The sequence below is a fragment of the Oryx dammah genome, unplaced genomic scaffold (genome assembly GCF_014754425.2).
Source record: "Oryx dammah isolate SB20612 unplaced genomic scaffold, SCBI_Odam_1.1 HiC_scaffold_9, whole genome shotgun sequence".
In the NCBI taxonomy this organism is placed as follows: Eukaryota; Metazoa; Chordata; class Mammalia; order Artiodactyla; family Bovidae; genus Oryx; species Oryx dammah.
This window is the reverse complement of record NW_024070193.1, coordinates 21,219,228-21,242,147: the sequence shown is the minus strand read 5'-3', so window position 1 is coordinate 21,242,147 and position 22,920 is coordinate 21,219,228. Positions and strand designations below refer to the sequence as shown.

General features: G+C 47.1%; 1 protein-coding gene across 3 annotated transcripts in view; it reads right to left on the bottom strand.

Annotated features, from left to right (window-relative positions):
- PTPRG (protein tyrosine phosphatase receptor type G) overlaps positions 1-22,920 on the bottom strand; it is a 768,152-nt gene that overhangs the window by 90,953 nt on the left and 654,279 nt on the right. For all 3 annotated transcript variants that reach the window (XM_040246532.1, XM_040246534.1, XM_040246533.1), the window contains exons 9-12: positions 22,600-22,784; positions 19,583-19,691; positions 14,653-14,702; positions 12,703-13,465 (exon numbers count right to left, since the gene is read on the bottom strand). In XM_040246532.1, the coding sequence (XP_040102466.1) occupies positions 12,703-13,465; positions 14,653-14,702; positions 19,583-19,691; positions 22,600-22,784 (1,107 nt within the window). The remainder of the gene's footprint in view (positions 1-12,702; positions 13,466-14,652; positions 14,703-19,582; positions 19,692-22,599; positions 22,785-22,920) is intronic.

Here is a 22,920-nt window from a genome sequence, read left to right as displayed (position 1 = left end):
TGGCGCTGATGCCTGGAAATCTCCAGGTGGTCCACAGGAAGCTCAGAGGGTGGCATGGGGTTGGGAAGAGCCCAGGAACACAGAGACGGTCAGGAGAAGCACGTGTGAGAAAGCAAAGGTTCCCTGATCGCAGGGAGAAGCCCACAGACACCTCCACCGCTGGCTGCAGGGCTCAGCGAGGATTCCTCCTGCTCTGCAGAAATGAGGCCAGCGTTCAGCCAGCCCTGAGCACCCCTGAGCTGGATGGACTACGTGAAGGGCTAATCAGGCTGGGTTTCCAGGAGAGAGGAGGTGGGCTGAGCAGGAAAGAGATAATTGGTCCTGGGAGCAGATTATTAAAGAGGTAAGACCTGGAGTGAGGAAGAAATGGGTTACAGCCTTTTTACTGGGTTTCCTCAAATGTAGTTGACCCTGATCCCCTCCTTTGTTTCATGCACAGGCGGGACCAGATGTATGCCCAGCTCACAGGTGACAAGACAGAGGCACGCACACTCTGATGAAAAACCTCAGCAGGGCAAAAAGAGCCTCCCTAACCATGCTAGCCCATTTCTTGTGATAGCATGCCCCAGAGGCTTCCGTTAGGCATCTATCTGACAAGTCCTGACTGCGTGCCAGGCATGGTGAGACGGGATGCGGAGGCAAGAAGACATCAGACAGGAACAACTCTGTGTCTGTGGGGTGGGAATTTGAAGGGAGAGGAGCAGATGCATGAACAAGCAATTGGAATAAATGAAAGTGATGCCACAGGCAGCACACGGGGTCCAGGGGAACAGCGGTCTCAGCCTAGGGATTCTGGGGGGGCTTCCTGATGTTCAGATGGCAGCTGAAGGATGGATGAAGGTGAGTTAGCCAGGTCAAGGGCAAGCACAGATGTGTTCTTGAGAGAGAGCACTGAAGTAGAGGGGGTATGAGGATGAAGGGGGGTTCTAAAATGGAGAGTTGGAGGCCCCATCAGCCAGGGTTTGTAGGCTGGATTAAGGGAACCAGTTTTAGGCCACAGGATATGTCCTGCAAGATTGTAAGCTGAGGCAGACACGCATCAGATGTACAAACTCCCCCTCTATATCATGCTTTCATCACAAGCTCTGGTCAGCAGCCGCAGAAAGAATCCAAGCTGCAAATGAGAATTTTGCAGGGCTCCAGCAGGGGGCAGCCCAGCCAGGTAATTATGTGGCTGGTGGTGGGGAATCTCAAAGCCAGGATGGTGCCCTTAATGGAAAATATGGCAGGAGGGCTGACATAAATGCCTTACAACCTGGGAACTCACTTTCCACCCTGGGAAGCCTGAGCATACCCAATGTCTTATTTCTCTCCTTTCCTTCTCACAGAAGAGGCTTCCTGTCTGGGCTACGGCATGGTTAGGCAGGGGTGGGGAGGAGGCAGAAGGCAAAGCCCACGTCCTGCTCATCCTCAAATCACTGAGAATGACCCTCGCCCCAAACTCCCTCAGATTTCACAAAGGAGCTGTTTCTAACATTTCATCACGCCTGTGTGAGCACTTTTTTTTTTTGAGAGGTTGAGGGAGTAAACATATCTCAAGTCCCTCTCAAGACAGCCCCTTGAATGGTGGCATTTGTGGAAGAAAACTCAGACCAGCAACAGCTGGCAGTGAGAGAGAAAAATCTAAGGATTATTTTGACAGCAGTTTGGTCTTCGCCTGGACTAATGACAGGCAGTGGGATCTGCCTAGGTCGTTTACATAAAAGCCAGGCAAAAATAGGAGTGCTGCTGGATTTCCACTTGGGCACAACAAAGCTGACTGCATGTTAAAACTCAGAGTCCCGCTTTGTCTTCACGGTACCAGGAGCCTGGAATTCCACTCCATGGCCACACAATCATGTGCATCTTCTCCTGAGGAATCTCGCCCTGCCCCTGGGGACAGCAAGGTCCTCCCTGAGTGGGCCTCCCCACCCCATCATCTCCTGCTACCCCCTCCGCTGCAATGGGTTCCAGCCACATCCACCCATCCAGTGACCAGCTGGGCCACGATCCCGCCTCTCAACCTCTGACCCCGCTGAGCTCACTGCCTGGGAACACTGCTCCATCCTGTCCCCGGAAGCTCCTCCTGATCCCTCAGTCCTGGCTCAGGCGCAGGGATCACCTTCTCTGTGAAGCCTCCCTAGACCCTCGGACTGTGCTCTCTGGAAGGCGCAGCAGAGATTACAGGTTTGAACCCTGGCTCTGCCACTTTCTACATGACCTCTAACTGATAACTTGCATCACTCGGGGCCTGGAGTTCTCTATTTATAAAATGGGGAGACAAGAACTTATTTCCCTGATGTGGCAGGAAAACTCAAGACACAAGTAGAATGCTTAGAGGTGTGCCCGGCATTGAGCAAAAACTAAATAAATCCTCTAATCCTCGCCATGGTGGTTGTCATCATGCACTTTCCTTACAGCACATGTAATTTCAAGAGCTCTCTTATGACTTACTGTAAAGTCCCGAAGAGCAGCCCGATGGTCTCCGCATAGAACAGTAATAAAGCTCTGTCTCTTCCTAGTCACGCAACACTTGGGGAGTTACTTAAGCTCTTTGGGCATCAGTTTTTCCATCTGCAAATGGAATAATGATATTTCCCACTACAGTGGGGTGGGAGGGGGGTGTGACGATTACATGAGTTAATTCGATAAAACCATTAGCGTGTTGCCTGGCACCTATAAGCACCTACTTAACATTACCAATTGTGACAACCATCATCACCACCACCATCCTCTCCCTCTTCAGCACCCTAGCATCGCACCAGGCAGATGGAGAGCACCTGTCAGGTGTCTGCAGAATCTGAATCCCCCTGTAATATACGAGGGGACATGTGGCAATCACACAGAACCGCAGGTGGGTTCTGGGGGCATTGGCAGTGGGGGCAGCCCGTGAGGTGACCACCAGTGAAGAGCCAGAACCTCAAAGTCTGTCCTAAGACTAGAGCTTCCTGCCGTGCTTTAGGAAGAAACACTTGTCCTGGTGCCTGACTCGAGGTATGGCCCAGTGGGCCCTCAAAGGAGAAAGTGCCATCAAACAGTCAACTACTAGAAACTAACTAGGAACACGTAACCTGCCACCTCAGCTGGGTCTACACTCTTCCTCCCCTGCCCTTGTTCTCCCAACAATCTTCCCCACGCCAAGGCCCCAAACACTAGAACATACTACTGACTTTTCAGAGAAACCAAGATCCTGCCCTCTAGGATTGCAAATTCTGACTATACATCCTGCCTCATGCCTTTTTCACCGTGTGACTTTGGGTAAGTGACTGTCTCTGAGCCTCTCTGGTCGCTCCTCTATCAAGGGCAAACAGATGACAATGCTCACCTCTCGAGGGACTTAGGGGAATTAGATAACCTACGCAAAGCAGACTATGCTAGATGCAGAAGGAAATCATGGGGCCTCTTTTTCAAAAATTACTGAAGAGTTTCAAGAGCTGATGCAGAACATAAATGCAAACACAGGGCCTTCTGAGCACAGGGCTGTGTAACTGCAAAGGTCGCATCCCCAGAAAGCTGGCCCTGAGCAGTCAAGCATTCAGCCCAGTACCTGCATCCAGACAACATTCGTTCTTCTCTTCCTTTCAACCAGGCGACACCGCTGACTGATAAAATTAGATGCTCCCAACTGTTAGGAGTAGAAAATACCCTGATGCTGGGAAAGATCAAAGGTAGGAGGAGAAGGGAATGATAGAAAATGAGATGGTTGAATGGCATCATCAACTCAATGGACATGAATTTAAGCAAACTCTGGGAGACAGCGAAGGAGTGGGAGGTCTGGCATGCTATAGCCTATGAAGTTGCAGAGTCAGACATGACTCAGTAACTGAACAACAGAGCAGTTAGGAACAGCTTACTCGTACTTAGAGCTTCACTTGTGACCCAGCTACCTCCTGAATGGGCCAGCAGAGCCAGGCTGCCCGGCTCCCAGAGAGTTTGCCCGAACCCTGACACCAGGACAAGTGCAGGACCGCTGGGTTAACACAGCACCTTCTTGCCTCCATCTCTGATCTGTCCAGTTGGTTTGCTTTTATGAGCAGGACCAGCCCGGCCATTCCAGCCTGCCATGGGCAATGTGAACTGGCAGCCCACAGACGTGTGGGTTGGCACCCTTCCCCTGGGAATTATTAATTAAACTGTGAGGTAGGTGCCAAGATTTCAGCAAAAAATTAAAATAAAAAATAAATTTAAAAAAAAAAACCAACTACCCCAAATCTCCCATATCACAGTTCTGAATTCCCAGATGGCAAACATCAGCTGGAAGCAAGGAGTATACACTCTAAGACAAGCTATAGCTCACTGGTTTGCCACAGTCCTCACTGCCCCCTAGACGCAACATAAGACCTGCTCTCTTTATCCGAGTCCAGCGGCCAGCTCCCTCTGGCCAGCCGAATTTCAATCTGTAGTATGGCACTCTGACCCAAGGAAGCAGCAGGAACGCACACACATGCACACACACCTGGGGCTTTTACAAAAGCCTTATCATCAAAAGCAAGAATCACGGTTTAATAGAACTCCTGACCAGGATTCTGAAAACACTAATGACTCAAGAGAGAGGCTGTACCAGGCAGCTTTCCCAGTTCAGCTTTTATCCTGAAAGTGATTTTAGTTTTCAACCAATGAGAAGTGAGTCAGATTGCTGCTCCATCTTTACAGCATGGGCCATTCCCCTTTGAGAACCTAGAACCTGTTCATACTCTTTCCAGGGCTGCATCTTGCTGTTCTGTGTAAAAGGATAAAAATGGGAAGGGGGTATCAACTTATGCCCTTTCTCCTCCCATGGATGTGATGTGCAGATGAGGGGCCGCTAGGAGGGTCAGAAGATGTCAGGCCAGGCAGGCCTGGGACTCAGAGAATGATCCAGTTTCAGAAACATCTTCCAGTGGAAATGTAGAGCAAAATGCTAATACATAATCTTCTTTGAGCATTTGTGTGCGGAGGGCGGGGGAGGGTGAATGACCTCCCCACAGATCATCTTCCTCTTTTATTTCAGCATCCACAAGAATCTGAGTAAACTGCCTCCATTCTGCTTTCTCAAAAAAAAAAAAGAAAAGAAAAACAGTTTTCAGTGGCATATGTCATCACTGAATTAATGCTGTTTGCCTTTTACTGGCTTGGCTCTCATCCCAGTAGAAGCAAATAAAAACGGAGTACAATGTACTATAAATGCTACAGGCAGGGAAATATCAGATGGACCCGTAGGAGACGCCTCCTACCCTGCAGGAAGGGCTCAACTTCTGCTTCGGGACAAGAACCTCTACATGGTCAATACTGAAAGGGGCTTCGATCCTGACAGGCCACTCTCAGGGGCTGGGCAAAGGTGGATTTGGTCACATTTCAAGGGAGATTGAGAGCAGCAACCTGCACACTCAAAATCTATAGCTGGGTTTAAGTCACAAAAAACTAGACTGTGTTTGTTTGGATAATGCTACTCCTTCAAAACCAGCTGCAGCTATGAATTAAGGTGCTACTTAAAAAAAAAAATAGTGGTAAAACACACATAAAAGTTACCATCTTTACCATCTCCAGGAGTACAGTTCAGTAGAGTTAAGCACATCACAGTGTTGCTCAACTGATTTCAAAGAATCTGTTTTTCATCTATAAAACTGCAACTCTGTACCGATGAAACGACAATTCCCACCAGCCCCAGCCCCTGGCAACCACCATTCAACTTTCTGTATGACCTGACTACTCTAGGTAACTCATGTGAGTCTCGCGCGTGTGTGTATACGCGCGGCACATACGTATGTGTGTGTGTGTGTGTTGTGACTGGCTCAAGGTTCATCGATGCTATAGCCTTGTGACAGTTTCCTTCTCTTTTAAAGCTGAATGGCATTCCACTCTGGGCATATACCACATTTTGTTTATCTGTCCATCAGTCATTGGACACTTGGCTTGCTTCCATTCCTTGGAAACTTGGCCACTATAAATAACACTGCTATGAACATGGCAATTCAAATCTCTCTTCAAGACCCAACTTTCAATCCTTTTGGGTAAATACCCAGGAACAGGATTCCTGGATCATACGGCAAGTCTATTTTTAATTTTATTAAGAGCTTCCATACTGTTTCCTAAGTGGCTGCACCATTTTACATTCCCCTCAACAGGGCACATCCTCAACAACACTTGTTGTTTTCTATTTTGTTTTTTTGAGTCTTGCGCTAGCATCCCTAACAGCTGTGAAGTAAAAAGAAAGCTGCTTTTTTATAGGGCCACAGAACTTGTGTTTATTTTCTGAAGCCCTGGCATTAGCTAAACCTCTGTTGAAGAGAGACATGACTGTGAGTCACAAATACATATGTTCTCCTGCGACGGGACATGGGTTTCATGTTCCCATGACCACGTCTGAGCTTGATTTAGAGCATCCGTCCTGTCTTTCCATTTGCATCACCACTAGGAGTTGTCATCAATAAGCCCCCTTACCATTTCTCACAGAGCTCAGACTCAAAGCAATGCAAGTGTCACCAGTATTTCAGTAAGGCACTGGAACAATGAAGGCACTTGATAAATATCAATTTAATTCAAGTTCCATAAACACGGCAGGTCCTGGGTCCCGACCTACTGGAAATCACCACCATAGACGCGTCACTACAACATCATGTGTCTCTGCCATTAATCAGGACTCATGCCAGACACACAGCCCCTTACTACCGGAATCCTTTGCTCCAGCCTCTCTGGAAATCTGCTTGTTCTCGGTGAGGTCTGGTTTCCTACATCAAGAGGTATACAATCTGTCCTAGTTCCAGGATCACTCAGTGAGGGACAGAAACTTCCAAGGACCCAGACACTTTCTAGGAGGAAACTAAACCACACTGGTACCTTCAGGGCACCCAAGCTAGTTCTTCTCAACACTTGCAGTAAAATCACAGTCAGGAGCCGGGGCAAGCCATATGACGTAGAAAAGTTCTCCCCACAAAAGAAGCCTGAGCAACAAAACCAGGAAGGCTGAAAACTGCGATGACAGTCCATACAAAATCCTGGTCTGATTTACTTTAAATAAAGCATGCAGGGACTTCCCTGGTGGGCCAGTGGCTAGGACTCTGTGCACCCAGTGCAGGGGGCCCAGGTTCGACCCCTGGTCAGGGAACTAGATCCCACACGCCACAACTAAGTGTTTGCATGCCACCACTAACCGTTCTGCACGCCACAAAGAAGGCTGCAGATCCCACACACTGCAACTAAGACCCAGCAGAGCCAAAACACCAACCAACCAACCAAAGCATGAAGCATCTCCCCCACTCCATAAACCCTGGCTGAATTTCATAGTCATGACATCTGCCCTATATTCATGAGCCTGTATTGCTACTTATTTCTGACCTTAAATTACCTCCTATTGTTTCCTCCCAAGTAAACATCTTTGAAAAGGAACTTTATGTTAACCTATAAATCTGAGTTTCTCCACCATGGCACTATGGACATTTTGGACTAAGAAATTCTTTGTTGTGGGACTGGTCTGTGCTTTGGAGGATGTTCATCCTTGGTCTCTTCCCATTACATGTTAGGAGCAGGCCCTGCTTCAGTCATGATAACCAGATATTGCCAAATAGCCCTGTGAGGAAAGGGAACAAGCTCATCTCTAGGTGACCTTGAGAGTCCATGCCAGAAGTGAAAAAATGGTTTCTTTTTACAAGGACACATTCAAATATTCACTTAATAATTAATAATTCATTTGAATTATTTGCCCACTTGGCGAATAAGCCCCAAGAGCAGGAAGCCAGCAGCACCAGCTGGGTTCTGGGCCTGTGTCTGACCCCCCGTCTTGCCACGTCTTGCTCAGGCAAATTCCTTAACCTTTGAGCCTTGGTTTCCCCAGGCCTTCCAAGTGATGCTAGTGGTAGAGAACCTGCCTGCCAATGCAAGAGATTTAAGAGACACCAGCAGTTCAATCCCTGGGTTGGGAAGATCCCTTAGGGAAGGGAATGGCAATTCACTCTGGTCTTCTTGCCTGGAGAATGGACAGAGAAGCCTAGTGGGCTACAGTCCATACAGTTGCAAAGAGTTGGATATGACTGAAGCGACTTAGCATGCACGCCTCGGTTTCCCCACTGGTTTAAGGGCCACAAAGACAGCAGAGGCCACCTGGGGTTATGTAGGATAAGCGACATCACATTTTGGCTTTTAGTGCCCACATCACCAGCATGGAACAAATATTAAGCAGTGATGCAACTGTTTCTAGAAGTAAAGATTTTTCAAGCTGGGCTTCCTTAGAGCCTAAGTGTTCCCAAGAGGTACTCAAGGTTTGCCCAAAGCAGAGAGGTGACTGGAGCTTAGCACTCTTGACTCTGAGTCAGAGCAGAAGAGCAGCCCCAAGTCTCTGACCAACTGAGTGTATTGTAGATTTATGAGCGTGCTCAGCTGCTTCAGTCATGTCCTTTTGATTCTTTGTGATTCCATGGACTGTAGCGTGCCAGGTCCCTCTGTCCATGGAATTCTCCAAGAAAGAATACTGGAGTGGGTTGCCATGCCCTCCTCCAGGGAATCTTACCGATCCACGGATCAAACCTCAGTCTCCTGCATTACAGGCGGATTCTTTACCACTGGACCACCAGGGAAGCCCATTCCTAGCTCAGGGTTAGGACCAAAGTCAGTCAAAGGCAAGATCTGGTCTGGAGACTCTACTCTCCCGACCCCCGAACTGGAGGAGGCACTCAGCCAGCTTTCGGTGAATGAGTATTTACATAATGGGGTTCTGAGCAAGATGCAGTCTGAAAAAGGAGTTTCCCAGATATAAGGAAAGAAAAAGGGAAAAACCTCAGCATTAAATGATGAGTTTGTAGACTGTGCCCACCCTGAGACGCTACTGCCGGGGCATGCTGCATACCCCAAGAACACTGTATTGCATCAACTGGCCTCTGGGGGTGTCTTCACCACATCTGGGCTGTGGCTGCCGAGGGAGGGACCCTGGCTGTTACCTGCCTGATTCCTGCATGTATCTGAACTGGCCCCTTTCTTCTAGAGAATCGTTCTTGCTTCTTCCCTGCAAGTTAATACTGAAGATACTAGTTACAGGATTTTTTGAAAAGATATTATCAAACATCAAGGGGATTTAAATTGGAGATGCTGGTAAAAAAAATAACACAATTTGTTTAACGTTAACGCTTTTTTTGAAGAGACTAAATATCGACTGGAAGAATTGTTTTTAACACGAAGAAAAATAAATGTGGAACAGATTTACACAAATGTACATCTAGAGTCTTTAAAAGAAGTCGCCACTAACATTAAAATGATGGGGATTTCGTTTAAAAAAATAAACACCAAGCTGGAGGAGGCAGATGGAGAAAAGGAAGATGGATCAAGGCAAAGTGAGACGTTGGGGGTCATGCACAACGTGGGTTTTACCCTCAAGTTACTTATATCTTTTATTAACCAACGGGCACACATACATTTGCCTTCAATCTTGCCTAGCATCAGGGTCTTTTCCAGTGAGTCAGCTGGCCATCAGGTGGCCAAAGTATCTGAAGGCACAAGGAGAAGAGGGTGGTAGAGGATGAGGTGGCTGGACAGCATCACTGATTCAATGGACGAGCTGGGCAAATGGGCAATGGGCTAATTCTGGGAGACAGTGAGGGACAGGGAGGCCTGGTGTGCACCAGTCCATGGGGTTGCAAAGAGTCAGACACGACTGAGCAACACACACACACATTTCTGTGTAAAGCTACAGGGGTCAGCAAATGATAGCCTGCTGATCAAATCAGGCCCACTGCCTGTTTTTGAAAACTGAGTTTTACCAGAACTCAAATCACGTTTGCCCATTTGTGGGGTGTTTCAGGCTGGTTACATGCCCCCTTGCAAAGAGGTACAGTTGCAACAAAGACTCACAGTCCACAAAGCTGGAAATGTCCACTCTTTGGCTGTTTGCAGAAAACGTTTGCTCATCTCTGGCTTAACCAAGCCCCATCACCACTCTCAAATTGGAACTACCTGAAATTCTAAAGGAAGATCCCTCTGACTTTGGGAAGAAGTGGACGCTCCCATCGAGATGAAGGTGGAAAGGTAGCTCTGCTTTACCAGTGCTGGGGACAGACTGGAGTTTCTGGAGAGTGTTTCTAGTGCCAGATCGCTGGGGACCACCATCTCCGCCTGCTCTTCAAAGTCCCAGGATGACTGCTGGAGAGAGCTGCAAGGGGCTGCCTCATAGTCATTCTTGCTGTCCTGTGGACCTCAGGCTGTGTGAAGCTCCTCTTTCCATGCCACTGACAAGGGTGGCTCCATTTATCTGCACCTCCTTCAGCACTAAGGGCTCTAGTTAAGCCCACCTTACAGGTGAGGATGCTGAGTGGAAAGACTGGCCTGAGGACCCTGTGAGAATAAAGGGCAGAGCCTCCTAGGAGGATCTGACTCCACATGCTACTCTGCCAAGATCGTGGACACTCGGACGCGTGCAGGGTTGAAGCTGGAGACTCACAGGTCCCGCACCCAAAGGCGGAAACCTCCACAGGATTTACCAAGTGTTTCTGCTCCTGTCTCCCTGGAATCAGCAACTTCACTGCCACTGCAAGGACTCATTTCCGCTCACCTGGACTGAATCCCAGGCCCCCACCCTCACCAGTCTCTCAAACTGCCAAAGCTTCAAGCTCTTCGCTTGGAAAGCTTTTCAGGAGTGCGGACAAAGAAATGTTTAAGAGGAGCCAGCTGGGAAGGCTACTTAGCAAGAGCCCCTAGTCTGCAAGCAAAAACCGTTCAAGCCTGAAAATCAATTCCAAGTCCACTGCTCGTCTGTGGAGAAACCACACTGTTCCAAGCTGCCTCAGTCATCACCTCCTAACTCAACTGCCTATGTCCATTCCTGCCTCCCTAAATGTCCACAGAGAGGTGGAAATGACCTTCTGAAAAAGTTCATCAGATGAGTAACTCTGCTGGGGAAATCCACTGCTGGTTTTCCACACTGCTTAGAACTCAAGCCTCAGCATGGCTGACAAGCCCCTTTCTAAACTGAGCTCTGCTCTAACTCATCCTGCATCCCTGATCTCGGGGGTCCAGACATACTGGCCCTCTGATGGCTCCCTGACTGATCCAAGTTAGCCCCCACTTTTGGGTCTCTGGACCTGCTGCTCTTACAGCCCAGAATGTTCTTCCATGAATCACTGCCTAGCTAGCTCCTTCTCACCACCGGGGTCTCCACTCAAATGTCCTTCCTTGACCACTGAATGAAAACTGTCCCTGACCCCAACTCCAGCACTTGATGTTAATGCATCTATTTACTGGAACACTCTCAAGCTTTTCCATTAGAACATAAACCTCAGGAGAACACAAGCCTGACTAGCTCTAGAGTCTATTCCCAATGCCTAGTCCAGCGCCTGGGATTCAATGGGTACTCCACAAATATCTCTTTTAATATCTCCAAATGCAAGAAATCCAACTTTTTCACATCAATTCCTGTAGGGAATGTCACTGCTCCTGCAGGAAGAGCTGCAAACAGCTTCCCAAGTGGCTTGATACTTCCTTTACTCAATTCTTAGAGGGCTACTCTGCACTTTCCCCTAAAACTGGGACAAAGTGAGCAGCACCCACAGCACACCCACACTTCAAAACATGAGTCCATACCATCTTTAAGGAGGAATGTAATTCAAAACATGAAAATTTATTCTAAGTTGTATCTTAACATACGAGGTCTCAGCTTTAGATGAATTTTAATGTTTACAAGTGCAAAAGCAAATAAATATTTACCAGTTGCTTTTTTTTTTTTTGCACTCTTATAACTCCACAACAGCTTAGATAATGCAAAAAAAAAAAAGAAGAAGAAAAAAAGAAAAAAAATTGTTACTAAACATCTTGTAGTCTGGCAAAAGAGAGACTTTCTTATTAAGAAAACCCCCACAACAATAACAACCCCTCATGTTCAGGACTCCCTTGTAAAAACTAACAGGATGTTTCAATAAGATATGAGCGTAGGACAGAGCCACAAAATCACCCCTGGCCAGGAAGATGGCCATCATGTCCTCCTTGTGGAGGGCAGACCAGCTATGCCCTGGAGTCATCATCCATAAAATGCGCAATTCAGAGCAAATGGGGCACTATTTCGTAGGCTGGGATGAGCGAATCCCAGTTCTCCCCATGCTGCAGCTTCTTACCTTTGTAGTTTTAATATAAAGTTACTTCCCCCGAGTGGCCCTTGGTGGTTAAAATAGCTCCCTGCCCTCTTCCTGATTATTTTCTTTGATATCACCCTATTTTTTTCCTTTACTATGACCGTTCACAGCCTCCAACAACCGTTAGCTACGTTTCTGGCTTGCCCATGGATTTGCTTACTTGCTTTCCAACCTCTCTGTTTCCTAACTTCCCTGGTTTGGGCTCCTCTTTTACCCTGTGAGCTTCAAGCTGCAGCATCAAGCTCACCTCAGTCAGCACCCCGGCCAGCGACTGGCACTGATTAGGCAGCCCAGAAACACAGGGGCTGGATAAGAGCCTAAGCAAACAAATCTGAAAGAATACATTTCTTAAGATGGATGCCTTTTTCCATCATTTACTTCATGGTGTGGCTGAAGTGCCTGGAGTTAATCTGAGGCAAGTCGACTTTACTAGGAAGCAAGTATGAAGGCAAGACTTAGTCCAGCCACTTTAATAGAAGAGGTGATTTTTATCAGAAGAAAATAGAAAGAAACACACACACACAATTCCAGGAATACTAAGCACTCTCTGGATCTTCACTCTCTACCCTCAAATATTTCTTCAAGGGTAAGACTGTTCACATCAGCTTGAGGGCTCAGGGGAGGGCCAGCCGCTTACCTGGGTTAACAGTGATGAACCTGCTATCCTCGGGAAACCGGTCCCCTGGGGGCACAGGCTTCCTGGATGGCACCTCGGGCCTCGCGGGATCACTGTCTTCGTCCTGCTCCTCTGTGACTGTGGGGGGCACTTGGGTGGGGGTGACCGAGCGGGGGTCCAGGGCGTCCTGGGGCCGGGCAGTGGGGATGGCAGGGCGGGCCCGCTCGCGCCCGGATGTAGTCTGATGTGCGCCCTCCTGGGCAGCAGTGCCGGGGGCCGAGGGCTCGGCGGTGGGCTGGGTGTGGTTGCGCGCCCGCGGGGCGTGGGTCACCCCGCTCCGCTCCTTCTTTTCGGAGTCCTTCTCGCCTTCCTCCTCGTGCTCCCGCTCGCCGTCCTCGCTCTCGCTCTTCTCGTCCTTTTCGCTCTCTTCCGCGCCCTCGCCGTCCTTGCTGGGCGCCGAATCACCGTCGGCGCCTGGGCTGGCCAAGGCCTCGGTCGTGGCCAGGACGGGTCTGCCGGCCTGCTTGCTGGCCGAGGCGGCCGTGGGCAGACGCGTGGGCCACACGGTGCTGGGGAAGGAGGAGATGCCGCCGCCGCTAAAGCCCAGGCCGGCCAGGAGCGTGCTGGTGACCACCGAGGCCACGGTCGCCTGGCTGCCACTGGACGATGGGCCCATCCCAGTCGCCATGGAGACAAAGGAGAAAGGGATGCCGGAGGATGTCCAGGTGGAAGAGCCTGAGCTGATGGGGGCCATGTCGGCGGAAGAGGCCGGCGATGCTGTGGGCTTGAAGGGGTTGCCCAGGGAGGTGGGGGGAAGGGAGGGAGGAAGAGAAAGCAGAGTGTCAGTCACTGGGATTGGGAACCAGGCCCTGGATGCGACCCTCCGAGGGTTTCCACTCATCTTCACCTTTATTCTCAGTGTCTCCCAAAGGCTGGTGGCCAAAGCTGACAACAGGCCATCTGTGGCTGACCATCACTGCTCTTCATGTTTTTATAATTACTTAAAATTTGTAATCTACATATCATCTCAGCTCATTCTTCCCATCCTACTAAATCAAGCTTCATGGAGGGACTATTTGCACACAGTACCTTACAAAAATAAGTGCTGCTCTGACTTATTTATTTTCAGTCCTTGAAAGCTCACATGCAGAATCCAGAATTCCACCCCATCATTTATGTAGTTAAAAGTAATACAACCAGAACCACTTAGATTTTACCACTGCCTCATCAAGTTTCAGTTTGAAAAGTGTGTAGTTTAAATGATGATCAAGTTAGCAAATGCTGAGTTTTGAAGTTGGTGAAAGAAATGCCAGGTGCCACCCATAATAAGCCACTGGAGACAGAGCAGTCAGACAGTCTGGCTTGAGCATGATGCCTCACTTGCTCTCTGGGAGATGCTGGGCGCATTAACTCACTGAGCCTCAGCTTCCTCATCCATAAAATGGGAGTCACAGTAATACCAAACTTGTGGGATGCCATGAGGGGTAAATAAACGAATACTCTGTGCCTGAAACCCTGGAAAAACTTAATATATTGTAGAATTTGTTATTACCAACACTGCAATTATTATTACAATTGTTAGTTGTACTAGAAAAGAGAAAACGTAAATACTGAGGCTCCAGCATGGGCAAATTCATATAACTTTGGTCAAATAACAACCTTTCAATCTTAGCCTGTCCCTACTCCTTTGCATTCTTACATCCTATGATCTCACAAATTATAAACCATTAAAAATTTTTATCTTGACAAAAACAATACAGTATAACACTACTGGCTTAACTCTGTTGCAAGGCTTTTTAAAATAATGCATTGTACTGAATTATACTTATACGGAGTGTATAATTTATTCAGTATTTTAACTAGTTCTCACTGAGCAATTTGACAACATCATACTGCCACCTTGTGGTGACAGTTCTAAATGCATGCAAATTACCAATCAGCCATGACAAAGCAATTATATTCTCTACTTACCACTCCTGTTTTGACAATTCTGGTCCCTTGGAATATCCGAGTGGTATTAGCTGAGAAGCAAAGAAATTATACTGTAAACAGCAGAACTTTCTTGTTGTTTCAACAAAACTGTACTTACCTAAACAAATCGGAAAAGCATAATTTTTACATGTTATAAATACTCTTTATTTTTTTTTCCCCTATCAAAAAATGTGAAACCCTTCTAGGTTTGTGAGTCATCAAAAAACATACAGATGGCCATATCTGTGGGTCATAGTTTCTGACTCTTGTCTTAAGCTCTTAGTTTAAAACTTTACAAAACTGTAATCATTTTCTTAGTTGAGATAAAACTTACATACAGCAAAATGCACAAATCTTCAGTGTAGAGTCAAGTTAATCTTTACTGCTGTATAACTCACCCTCATATTAAAATACAGACATTCTCCAGTACCCCAGCAGGTTTGTACATGCCTCCATAGAGGTGTTCTCATGACCGCTCTGACCTTTGTCAACATTCTGTCTGTTTCTGAACTTCATATTATTTCACTGCTACTCTCTATGGCCTTTTTTTTTGGTGATAATGTCTTATATTATCCTTTCAGGGACTATAATATGCATCCTAAACTTATTACAGTTTACCTTAAACTAGTACTTTTTATCTCTTCCTTAAAAAATGTAAGAACTGTAATCTATTTGTCAGACTCACTTTTTGTGCTGATCTCAAAAACAATAGTCCTATATAAAATAAACATTTGCTTCCCATACATACATGGCATTGAAAAAGGTGCAAAAAACCCAATAAATTCCCAAATAAATAACACTGTATCTGCTGGAGTTTTAACCTAAATTAGAAGTGGGGCAAGTACTCGAACTATTTTTTATTTGCCCTCCAAGCTTTTTGAAAAACAAAAACAAAAAAAAAAACAATGAATTCATCGTCAACATTTTAAACAGCAGCTTTAACCTGAAAATCCCAATTTCCTGCTCATCCTGAAAAAAATCGCCATTTTTGGCAAAACTGAGTTCACCTTCCTGCAGGGCCACATTTGGCAGGGGCTAAGTGTCCATCACCCCCTTTCAAAGGACACCTCTCCAGTTTTTTATGATGGTCCCGCCTCATTTGTATGTGGTTCCCTGCTGGGCCACAGGAGGTCTACATCTGCAATCCCCAACTTGACGATATATTCACTTTGCACAGCTGGAAAGTGAAATGTGTAAAGAGACAACTGTGGGGAATAGACTGATTTACACGTCAATACAACCAGGTCAGATGAGGCAGCCCAGGAAGCAAACAGTCCTTGTCTGGCACTAAATATAACCTCCCACCATCAGTGAGCTGCTTCGGGATCAATACTGTGCTGCCTCAGATAGGTGTACACACCTCCCTTCGTTAACACAGGAAGAAAGCTTCCTAAGAGATCTGCTTTTCCTGCCCTTTACAAAGGCCTTAATTTAAAGCCAACAAACTCAGTGGCCACTCCATCACTGTGCATGTTTTCATTGATCTTGAACAATTCCCACTGGGGTCAGTGCTAGTCGTGATGACTAGGAAGCTTCTACAGGGCCTTTCAGATCACCAGTCCATCGGCCTGGTGGAATTCAGGGATGGGAGGCGGAAAGAGACACATGTCTCCACTGAGCTGTCAGGGAGATGTAGCTTCTTCTTGCAAGAGGAGCGGAAGCGTGGAATCTCAGCTCTATTTAGCAGGACCATCCTGTGTCTCTGTCTATGACTGAAATGGGATATTTTCCTGCTGCCTTACAGTTGCTGGAGCTATTCTGAAGTATCATTTATGTTCATTGCTACTCAGAAATCACCATCGCTAACAGACCCACCACTTGTCATTGAATACTTTCATAAAAGAAGTGCAGCAATGACTACGTTGCCGATTTGCGTGTTTAAAATATTTTGACAACTGTATCTAAGTGTAATTGGTTTCCTTTCCTATGTATTTTATTTATTTATTTTAAACCATTCTGAGAGAGGATCTGATGGGTTGGCCAGGCTGCCTGATGGGTCTGTGGCTCAAAGAGAAGGCTTACAAGCCCTTATTTTCCATGACTGTGGAGACCTGCAAAAAAACTTTTGAATACTTGGCAACCAATCTTTTGAGCTGTTTGTTGAAGACCCAGGATATAGGATAATATTTATGCTTTAGGGGTGGTTTGTCGTTGTGTATAAATGACTGGGCTTTGGAATAAAAAACTGGACTCTGCTTTGTAATCAAATGATTTTTTTTGGTGGGGGGCAAGTTAATTGCTCAGAACATCATTTCCCCCTCTAGAAAATAAAGTCTGCATTACAAGCTGCCATAAGGTCAGATGAGATGACTTAGGGCCAAATTGCTCTGTAACTGGGAGCCGCTCCACACACAATGATCACCATTATTATCATCATACTTACTACAGTAAGGTAAGCATAACTTACTTATGATGTTATACAGGACATAAATATTGTGTTATTTACTACGTGCTGTGCTGTGCTTTGTCGCTTCAGTTGTGTCCGACTTTGTAACCCCTTGGACCACAGCCCGCCAGGCTCCTGTGTCCATGGGATGTTCCAGGCAAGAACACTGGAGTGGGTTGCCATTTCCTCTTTCAGGGAATCTTCCCAACCCAGGGATGAAACCTGCGGGTCCTGTATCTCCTGCACTGCAGGCAGATTCTTTACCACTGAGCCACCGGGAAACCCATGTTATTTACTATAATAATGAAAATATTCCACATGTCTTTCTCATGCTGCCAAGTCAGAGGCAAACTTTATCAAGGGGAAACCTAATTATTCTTAACAAAGTACCCATGAAATTCCCTAAGTTTCTGTCTTTCCCTTTTAACACTGAACTCTTAAGTTGATCTGTCTTGAACTTTGGCCTCTACTGCTCACAAGCTCCTAGCTGGCTCACCAGAAAAGGTGCTAGATGACCTGCAGAGTTCATTTTTCCATTGCCCACTGGAAGATGCAGGGAAGATCCCAAGGCCACTGTATGTCCCTTGGTCAACATGCAGGGACAAACACTGATACAGAGAATGAGTGAATGCATGTCCACCCCTGAGCAAGGCAAGTCTTCAGGCAAAGGAGGCACTGCCATCTTTAAGGAGTCACCGTGATCAGACATTTTAACTATTCTGTGCTCAGAATTTACAGCTGATGAGGCTTTTGGGAACTGCATTATATTACAAACATTCCATTTTTCAAAGTCTGTGCAGAAGCCAGTGAGCTCAGAGGCCTATTAATCAGGAAAGGCAGTTTTGCAGATTCCAGGTTCCTAGTCAGAGCGCATGGGCGGCCTAATCATGATTTATGTGCCCAAGTTGCCGGGCTCTGGCCTCAGCAAGCGCGCGCTCTGGCTTCCCCTCCTGTCTCCCATGGGCCGGCCCAGACAGACCTGGCCTTGGCCTGTGGACTCTCCTCAACACAAGCAGATGGGCCCGTGCATTCAGGTGGACACACGGTGAGAGCGATTTACTCGTGAAAAAAATACAGCCATGTTAATTTCAAGTAGTTTAAACGGAAGAATGAGCTGATGTGAATGTCAGCAAAGGCTCTTTCAATACTAGAGGCAAACCTGCAAAACTAGAAGGGATCCTTGGAGGGAATCTCAGCTGCAAGGGTTCCTACTCTGGGTTCATCACATACTATCTTTTATACTAAGCCTCACACTAAGGGGATATTGAGCGTTGGTTCTAGGCTCTGTGCTAATTACGTAACATGAATCACCCTGTCGCTTGACAAGGGCCCCATGAGGGCACTCTCCTAACTACCACCTTCAGACTGTGAAATTTCAGCTTAGATACATTAGTCAACATTTTCAGAGTCACAGAAAGATCACATGGCAGCCAAGATTCAACCTGGGGCCCTCATGTCAGGCCCCGGCTCTGAGTCAGCAACTTCTCCATCTCTCATTGCATGCCTGGTACCTGAGCCATCTGGTTCAAATTCAGATTCCTGGGCTTCATCCTCTGAGATTCTGAGATGATTAAGTCTGGGAGGGGCCCGTGAATGTGCATTTTTCACAGGATTCCAGACAGTGAAGCCGGATCTACGGTCTACAGGTTTCTGAGACCCTGGAAGCTGTGATGTGCAAACTTCTGGCATTTTCTAGGGGAAATATCCAAAGTCTTCATCCCAGATACATAACTCACAAATGTTAAGAAGCATTGGCCTGGTTTGTGTCTCTGAAACCGAGGATTCAGGAAGTAAAGAACCTTCCCAGGGAGGACATCAGACAGGCAGAGCAAAGCCTGATGCCCTGGTCGCTCCCTCCACACTGGTCTTAGCGCGCTTCACAAAACCAGGTCTGCCAACTACAGCCCACAGGCCAGCTGCCAATTTCTGTCAATCAAGTTTTACTGGAACCAGGACTGAGATGATCGTGGGGCAAGACAGACAGAGAATATCCTGTCTTCACACAAAGTTTTGATTTTTTGTTGCTGTTCATGGGTATTTTACACTGATTTTGGTTTAAAAAAATTCCATTTAAAGATGACATCTTTAATGACATCTTGATGACAAAGTTTTTAAGAGCTCCTTTAAATTCTTCACCAAAGTGAATTCTCCTCTTGCCATGCCCCAAAACTGACCTGAAATATTCCACTAGACCCTAAATCAGCTAACTGGATCATTCTGGAAATCCAAAGACAGCACTCCTCCACGTGGCTAGGAGATGATTCTATGATCTGACACAGTAGTAGACACATGCTCGGATCTCCACAGTTGGAAAATAACATTAATTTTAAAAAATAATCACTTCACCCTTTTTCCCCTCCTCTTGCCTGTGAAACCTCCTACCTAAAAGACAGGCCAAAACGGCCCAGGCTTTTCAGGTGTGACTGCAAAACCATACTGTTGTTTAGGCCAGGTTTGTAGTCTCATGTGCAAGTACCCGAACAGGAAAAAAGACAAAGCCTAAAGGAGAAGGGCTCAGGGAAGACGAGAAGGCCAGCTCCTCACCTTGGAAGAGCATGGTCTGGCTGAAGTCACTCCTCATGTCGTTGCGACACACAGCCTGGACCCGGAACAGGTAAAGGCTGTCGGGTGAGACATGGCTGATGGTGGCTTTCTGCAGGGTGAGGAAAGGACAGGAGTTAAGCCGAATGTAAAAGACTGTTAAGCATCACATGTAGGTTTCTGGGTACCATGGCAAAGCCCAACAAACACGATGCTTCCTCACTGACCAAAGGCTCACTCTGAAAGGAACAAACATTCAGAAGCAACCTCACCTGGGAATATGTTTTCAACACAAAAATATGTAGAGTAAGAGAAGGGATACCAGTCTCGACACAGATGCTGGACTCTGTCTTGGAGCGTGCCTTCAGCCCTGTTTGTACCCATGAGGCTGGGACTTCTATCAAAACTGCTCTACCTTGTAAACGATGATGATTTACCATCTAGAATCATCAAGTGTACTGAATTTCCAGGGCCAGGCAGAGTTTAGAGCAGCCGCAATGAAGTCTCTGTGTTACTGTTTCTTTGCCGTTTAAAGGCACTGTTGTACCTTGACCTTGGATAACACAAGGCATGAAGCTGGAAGAAAACCTGACCGGAAGTCAGAGGACAAGAGATCTACCTGTGTCATGCCACTCACCAGCTGTGTGATTCTGAGTCAGCTGCTCACTGTCTTTTGGCCTCTGCTCCCTCCAGCTGTTAAGTGGAGAGACTAAGATTTCCCCGGCAGGGTTCTTGGGATTGCCATACAACAGAGGTCAAGCAAGCCTTGATGGGTAGTCCTCACCACACAATAGACACCATGCCCCTGGTCTAACACAGGGGTTGGCAAGTGACAGCCCAAAGCCCCAGTCTGGCTTGCTGTTTGTTTTTTGTAAATAAAGTTTTATTGGCACATGGCCATACCCATTCATTTCCCTGTGGCAGCTGTCACCCTTCAGTGGCAGAGTTGAGTAGTTGCCCACAGATGCCTTAAAACCTAGTATCTTAACTCTCTGACTCTTTCAAGACAAAAGTTTCCCAATCCCTGGTCCCAGGTCAGGAGCCAAATCTAGATCCCCATCCCGCAAAGCTTTTCTCCAAGAGACTTTTAAAAATCAGAAAATGGAAAATGCCTAAAAAGTTGGCAGGGCTTGCTTGCCCAAAGAAACAAGCAGCAAAAACAACTGATTTTTAAAGACTCCCTGATGATGAAATGTCTCGTCACTGAATTCTGGGCCAGGTCCAGAAAGCAGCTCTGGGAGCTTAACCACTGAGTGGGTCTCCCCCAAGGTAGCTATTGAAAACCTCTGCAGAGGCATTAACAAGTTACTGTGGCCATGCCTGCTGCCTAGCAAATGTATTCCTGTGTAGAGCAGGAGGTTAGGGTCCCGTTATTTCACTTTCAGCCTATCTTTTGGAAAAGGCAGGCAACAACACCTGTTCCCCAGGTTGGCAGTGAGGGTGTGTGTGTGTCAGAGGGATGCTGGCAAAAGCCAGGAAAATGCTTGGGAAATGTTTCTGGGCCACAAGAATCCTAAATTGGAGAAAAGCTTTGCTGCCACTGAGTTAGCACTCTCAACTTCTTGAGGAATTAAGAAAATTAATTCTGTGTGTCCCCAAAGAAATGAACCACCCCTAGAAATCCTTATAAAAAAAGAACTTGCTGTCAAAGCATGTTTTTCTCTACATCTCTCTTTCTCTGAAACTCATTTATGCCTCAGTCTCTAAACCTGTGACCTCGTCTCCTGTGCAGAGCAAAAATCTTCACTTCCTCTAAGCAGAGATTTATTAGAATTCACTCTGAGCCGGTATCTATTCATCTTTGCATATAAGAAACCGAATAAGCGCCTAGTTAGTTTCTGCTGATTAATGCAAGCCCCCTCAGCTCAGAAAGAGAAACCTCCCTCCCGGACTTTGGGTCCTGACAAGAGAAAAGGTTAAAACACATCACAACCTTGGGTGCTTTTCAACAGATTCCTCTCTGATTTCATGAAGCTCATCATTCCCTAATGTGACCCAGATAACAACGTCTAGTGGGGAAATTGAAAATATAAATGGAAATGAAGTAAAAGAATCGTCATCTGAAGCAATACGAAAAGTATTACTCTGTAAGTGATTGAACGGGCCCTGGGGACTCTGTATGGGGAAGAAAAAAAGCAGTAACAGTCATTAAGAATCCCACTCGGTGCTATTACATTTTTCATGTACATATACAATGATGGGCTTCATTATCCCAAAGACTTCTTTTGATTAACAATAAACGCCAGGCTTTCAAACCCAAATGTGTCGCTTTGAGTTTCCGGGCAAAGATGTAAAGACCAGCGCTTGTTGGAGTGATTGCTTTTCTAGGGGAAGAAGACTTGGCTTCTGCAAACATCTGTTCTCAAGGGCCTTGTTGGGGGCTGGCCACTAAATATTTATGCACATCTAAGATGAGACACGGAATTGGGCACATGTAGCTCAAAAGTGAAGTCAGGTATTACAGGGTCTGAGATTCTGAGAACTGTGGTTAAAAATGGTGTGGTCGCCGAGGTCTCGCAGGTAGAAGGCATGAGGCAGATGAAATGTGACAGAAGGGAGCGGTGGGGACTGCAGAGGGTTGCCTGGTGGGGGTGAGAAGAGTAGGAGAGGGGAGGAGGAAGGAAGAGCGGGAATAACTGCAGTCCCGATAACAGTGCTCACACCGTGCCGGGCCCCGCTGTACAGTTAACTGTGTAACTCACCTAACATTTACGCTAACGCTATCAGATGACGAGGCCTTCGTGGAGGCTTTCTGACGTCTCTCTTTTTAAATAATGAAAGAAAAAGCAGTCAGTTTTGAAGGGGCTAACTACAAACAGATTAACTCTTCTTGGTGGTGTGGCCGTCAAGTGTAAGGGTGGGATGGAGCCCAAGCAGGCGCTGCAGCGCTGTCTACGGCAGTACCTGCTTCACCAGGAAGGCGGCCTGGGGCTGGAATGTCGCAGAGGAAGCACCCCCGGAGATGCACGGGGGTCCCCTCATTGCTGTGGACGCCCGGACTCAGAACAAGGCGGTCTTACCAAGTCCTTGTCGCTGTCCTTGGTGAACGTCTTCTCCTTCTCGTCCTCGTTCTTGGTCCAGCTGTAGGACACCATGTAGTTCATGATGGGCGGGTGGTAGATGGTCTCCGGCTGACTCCAGGACACCTGCAGCGCGGTCTGGTTCAGCGGCTGCACTTTCATGTGGATGGGCGGGGAGCTGCAGACTGGACACACACGGCCGAGCTCAGCGCCTGGCGGCACCCCGGGCCCCATGCCCCGCGCTCCTGAAGGCCACAGCGGCGAAACGCCGGTGCGGGAGGACGGCGAGTGCCCACACTCCCGCCACTTAGAGCCGCCCCC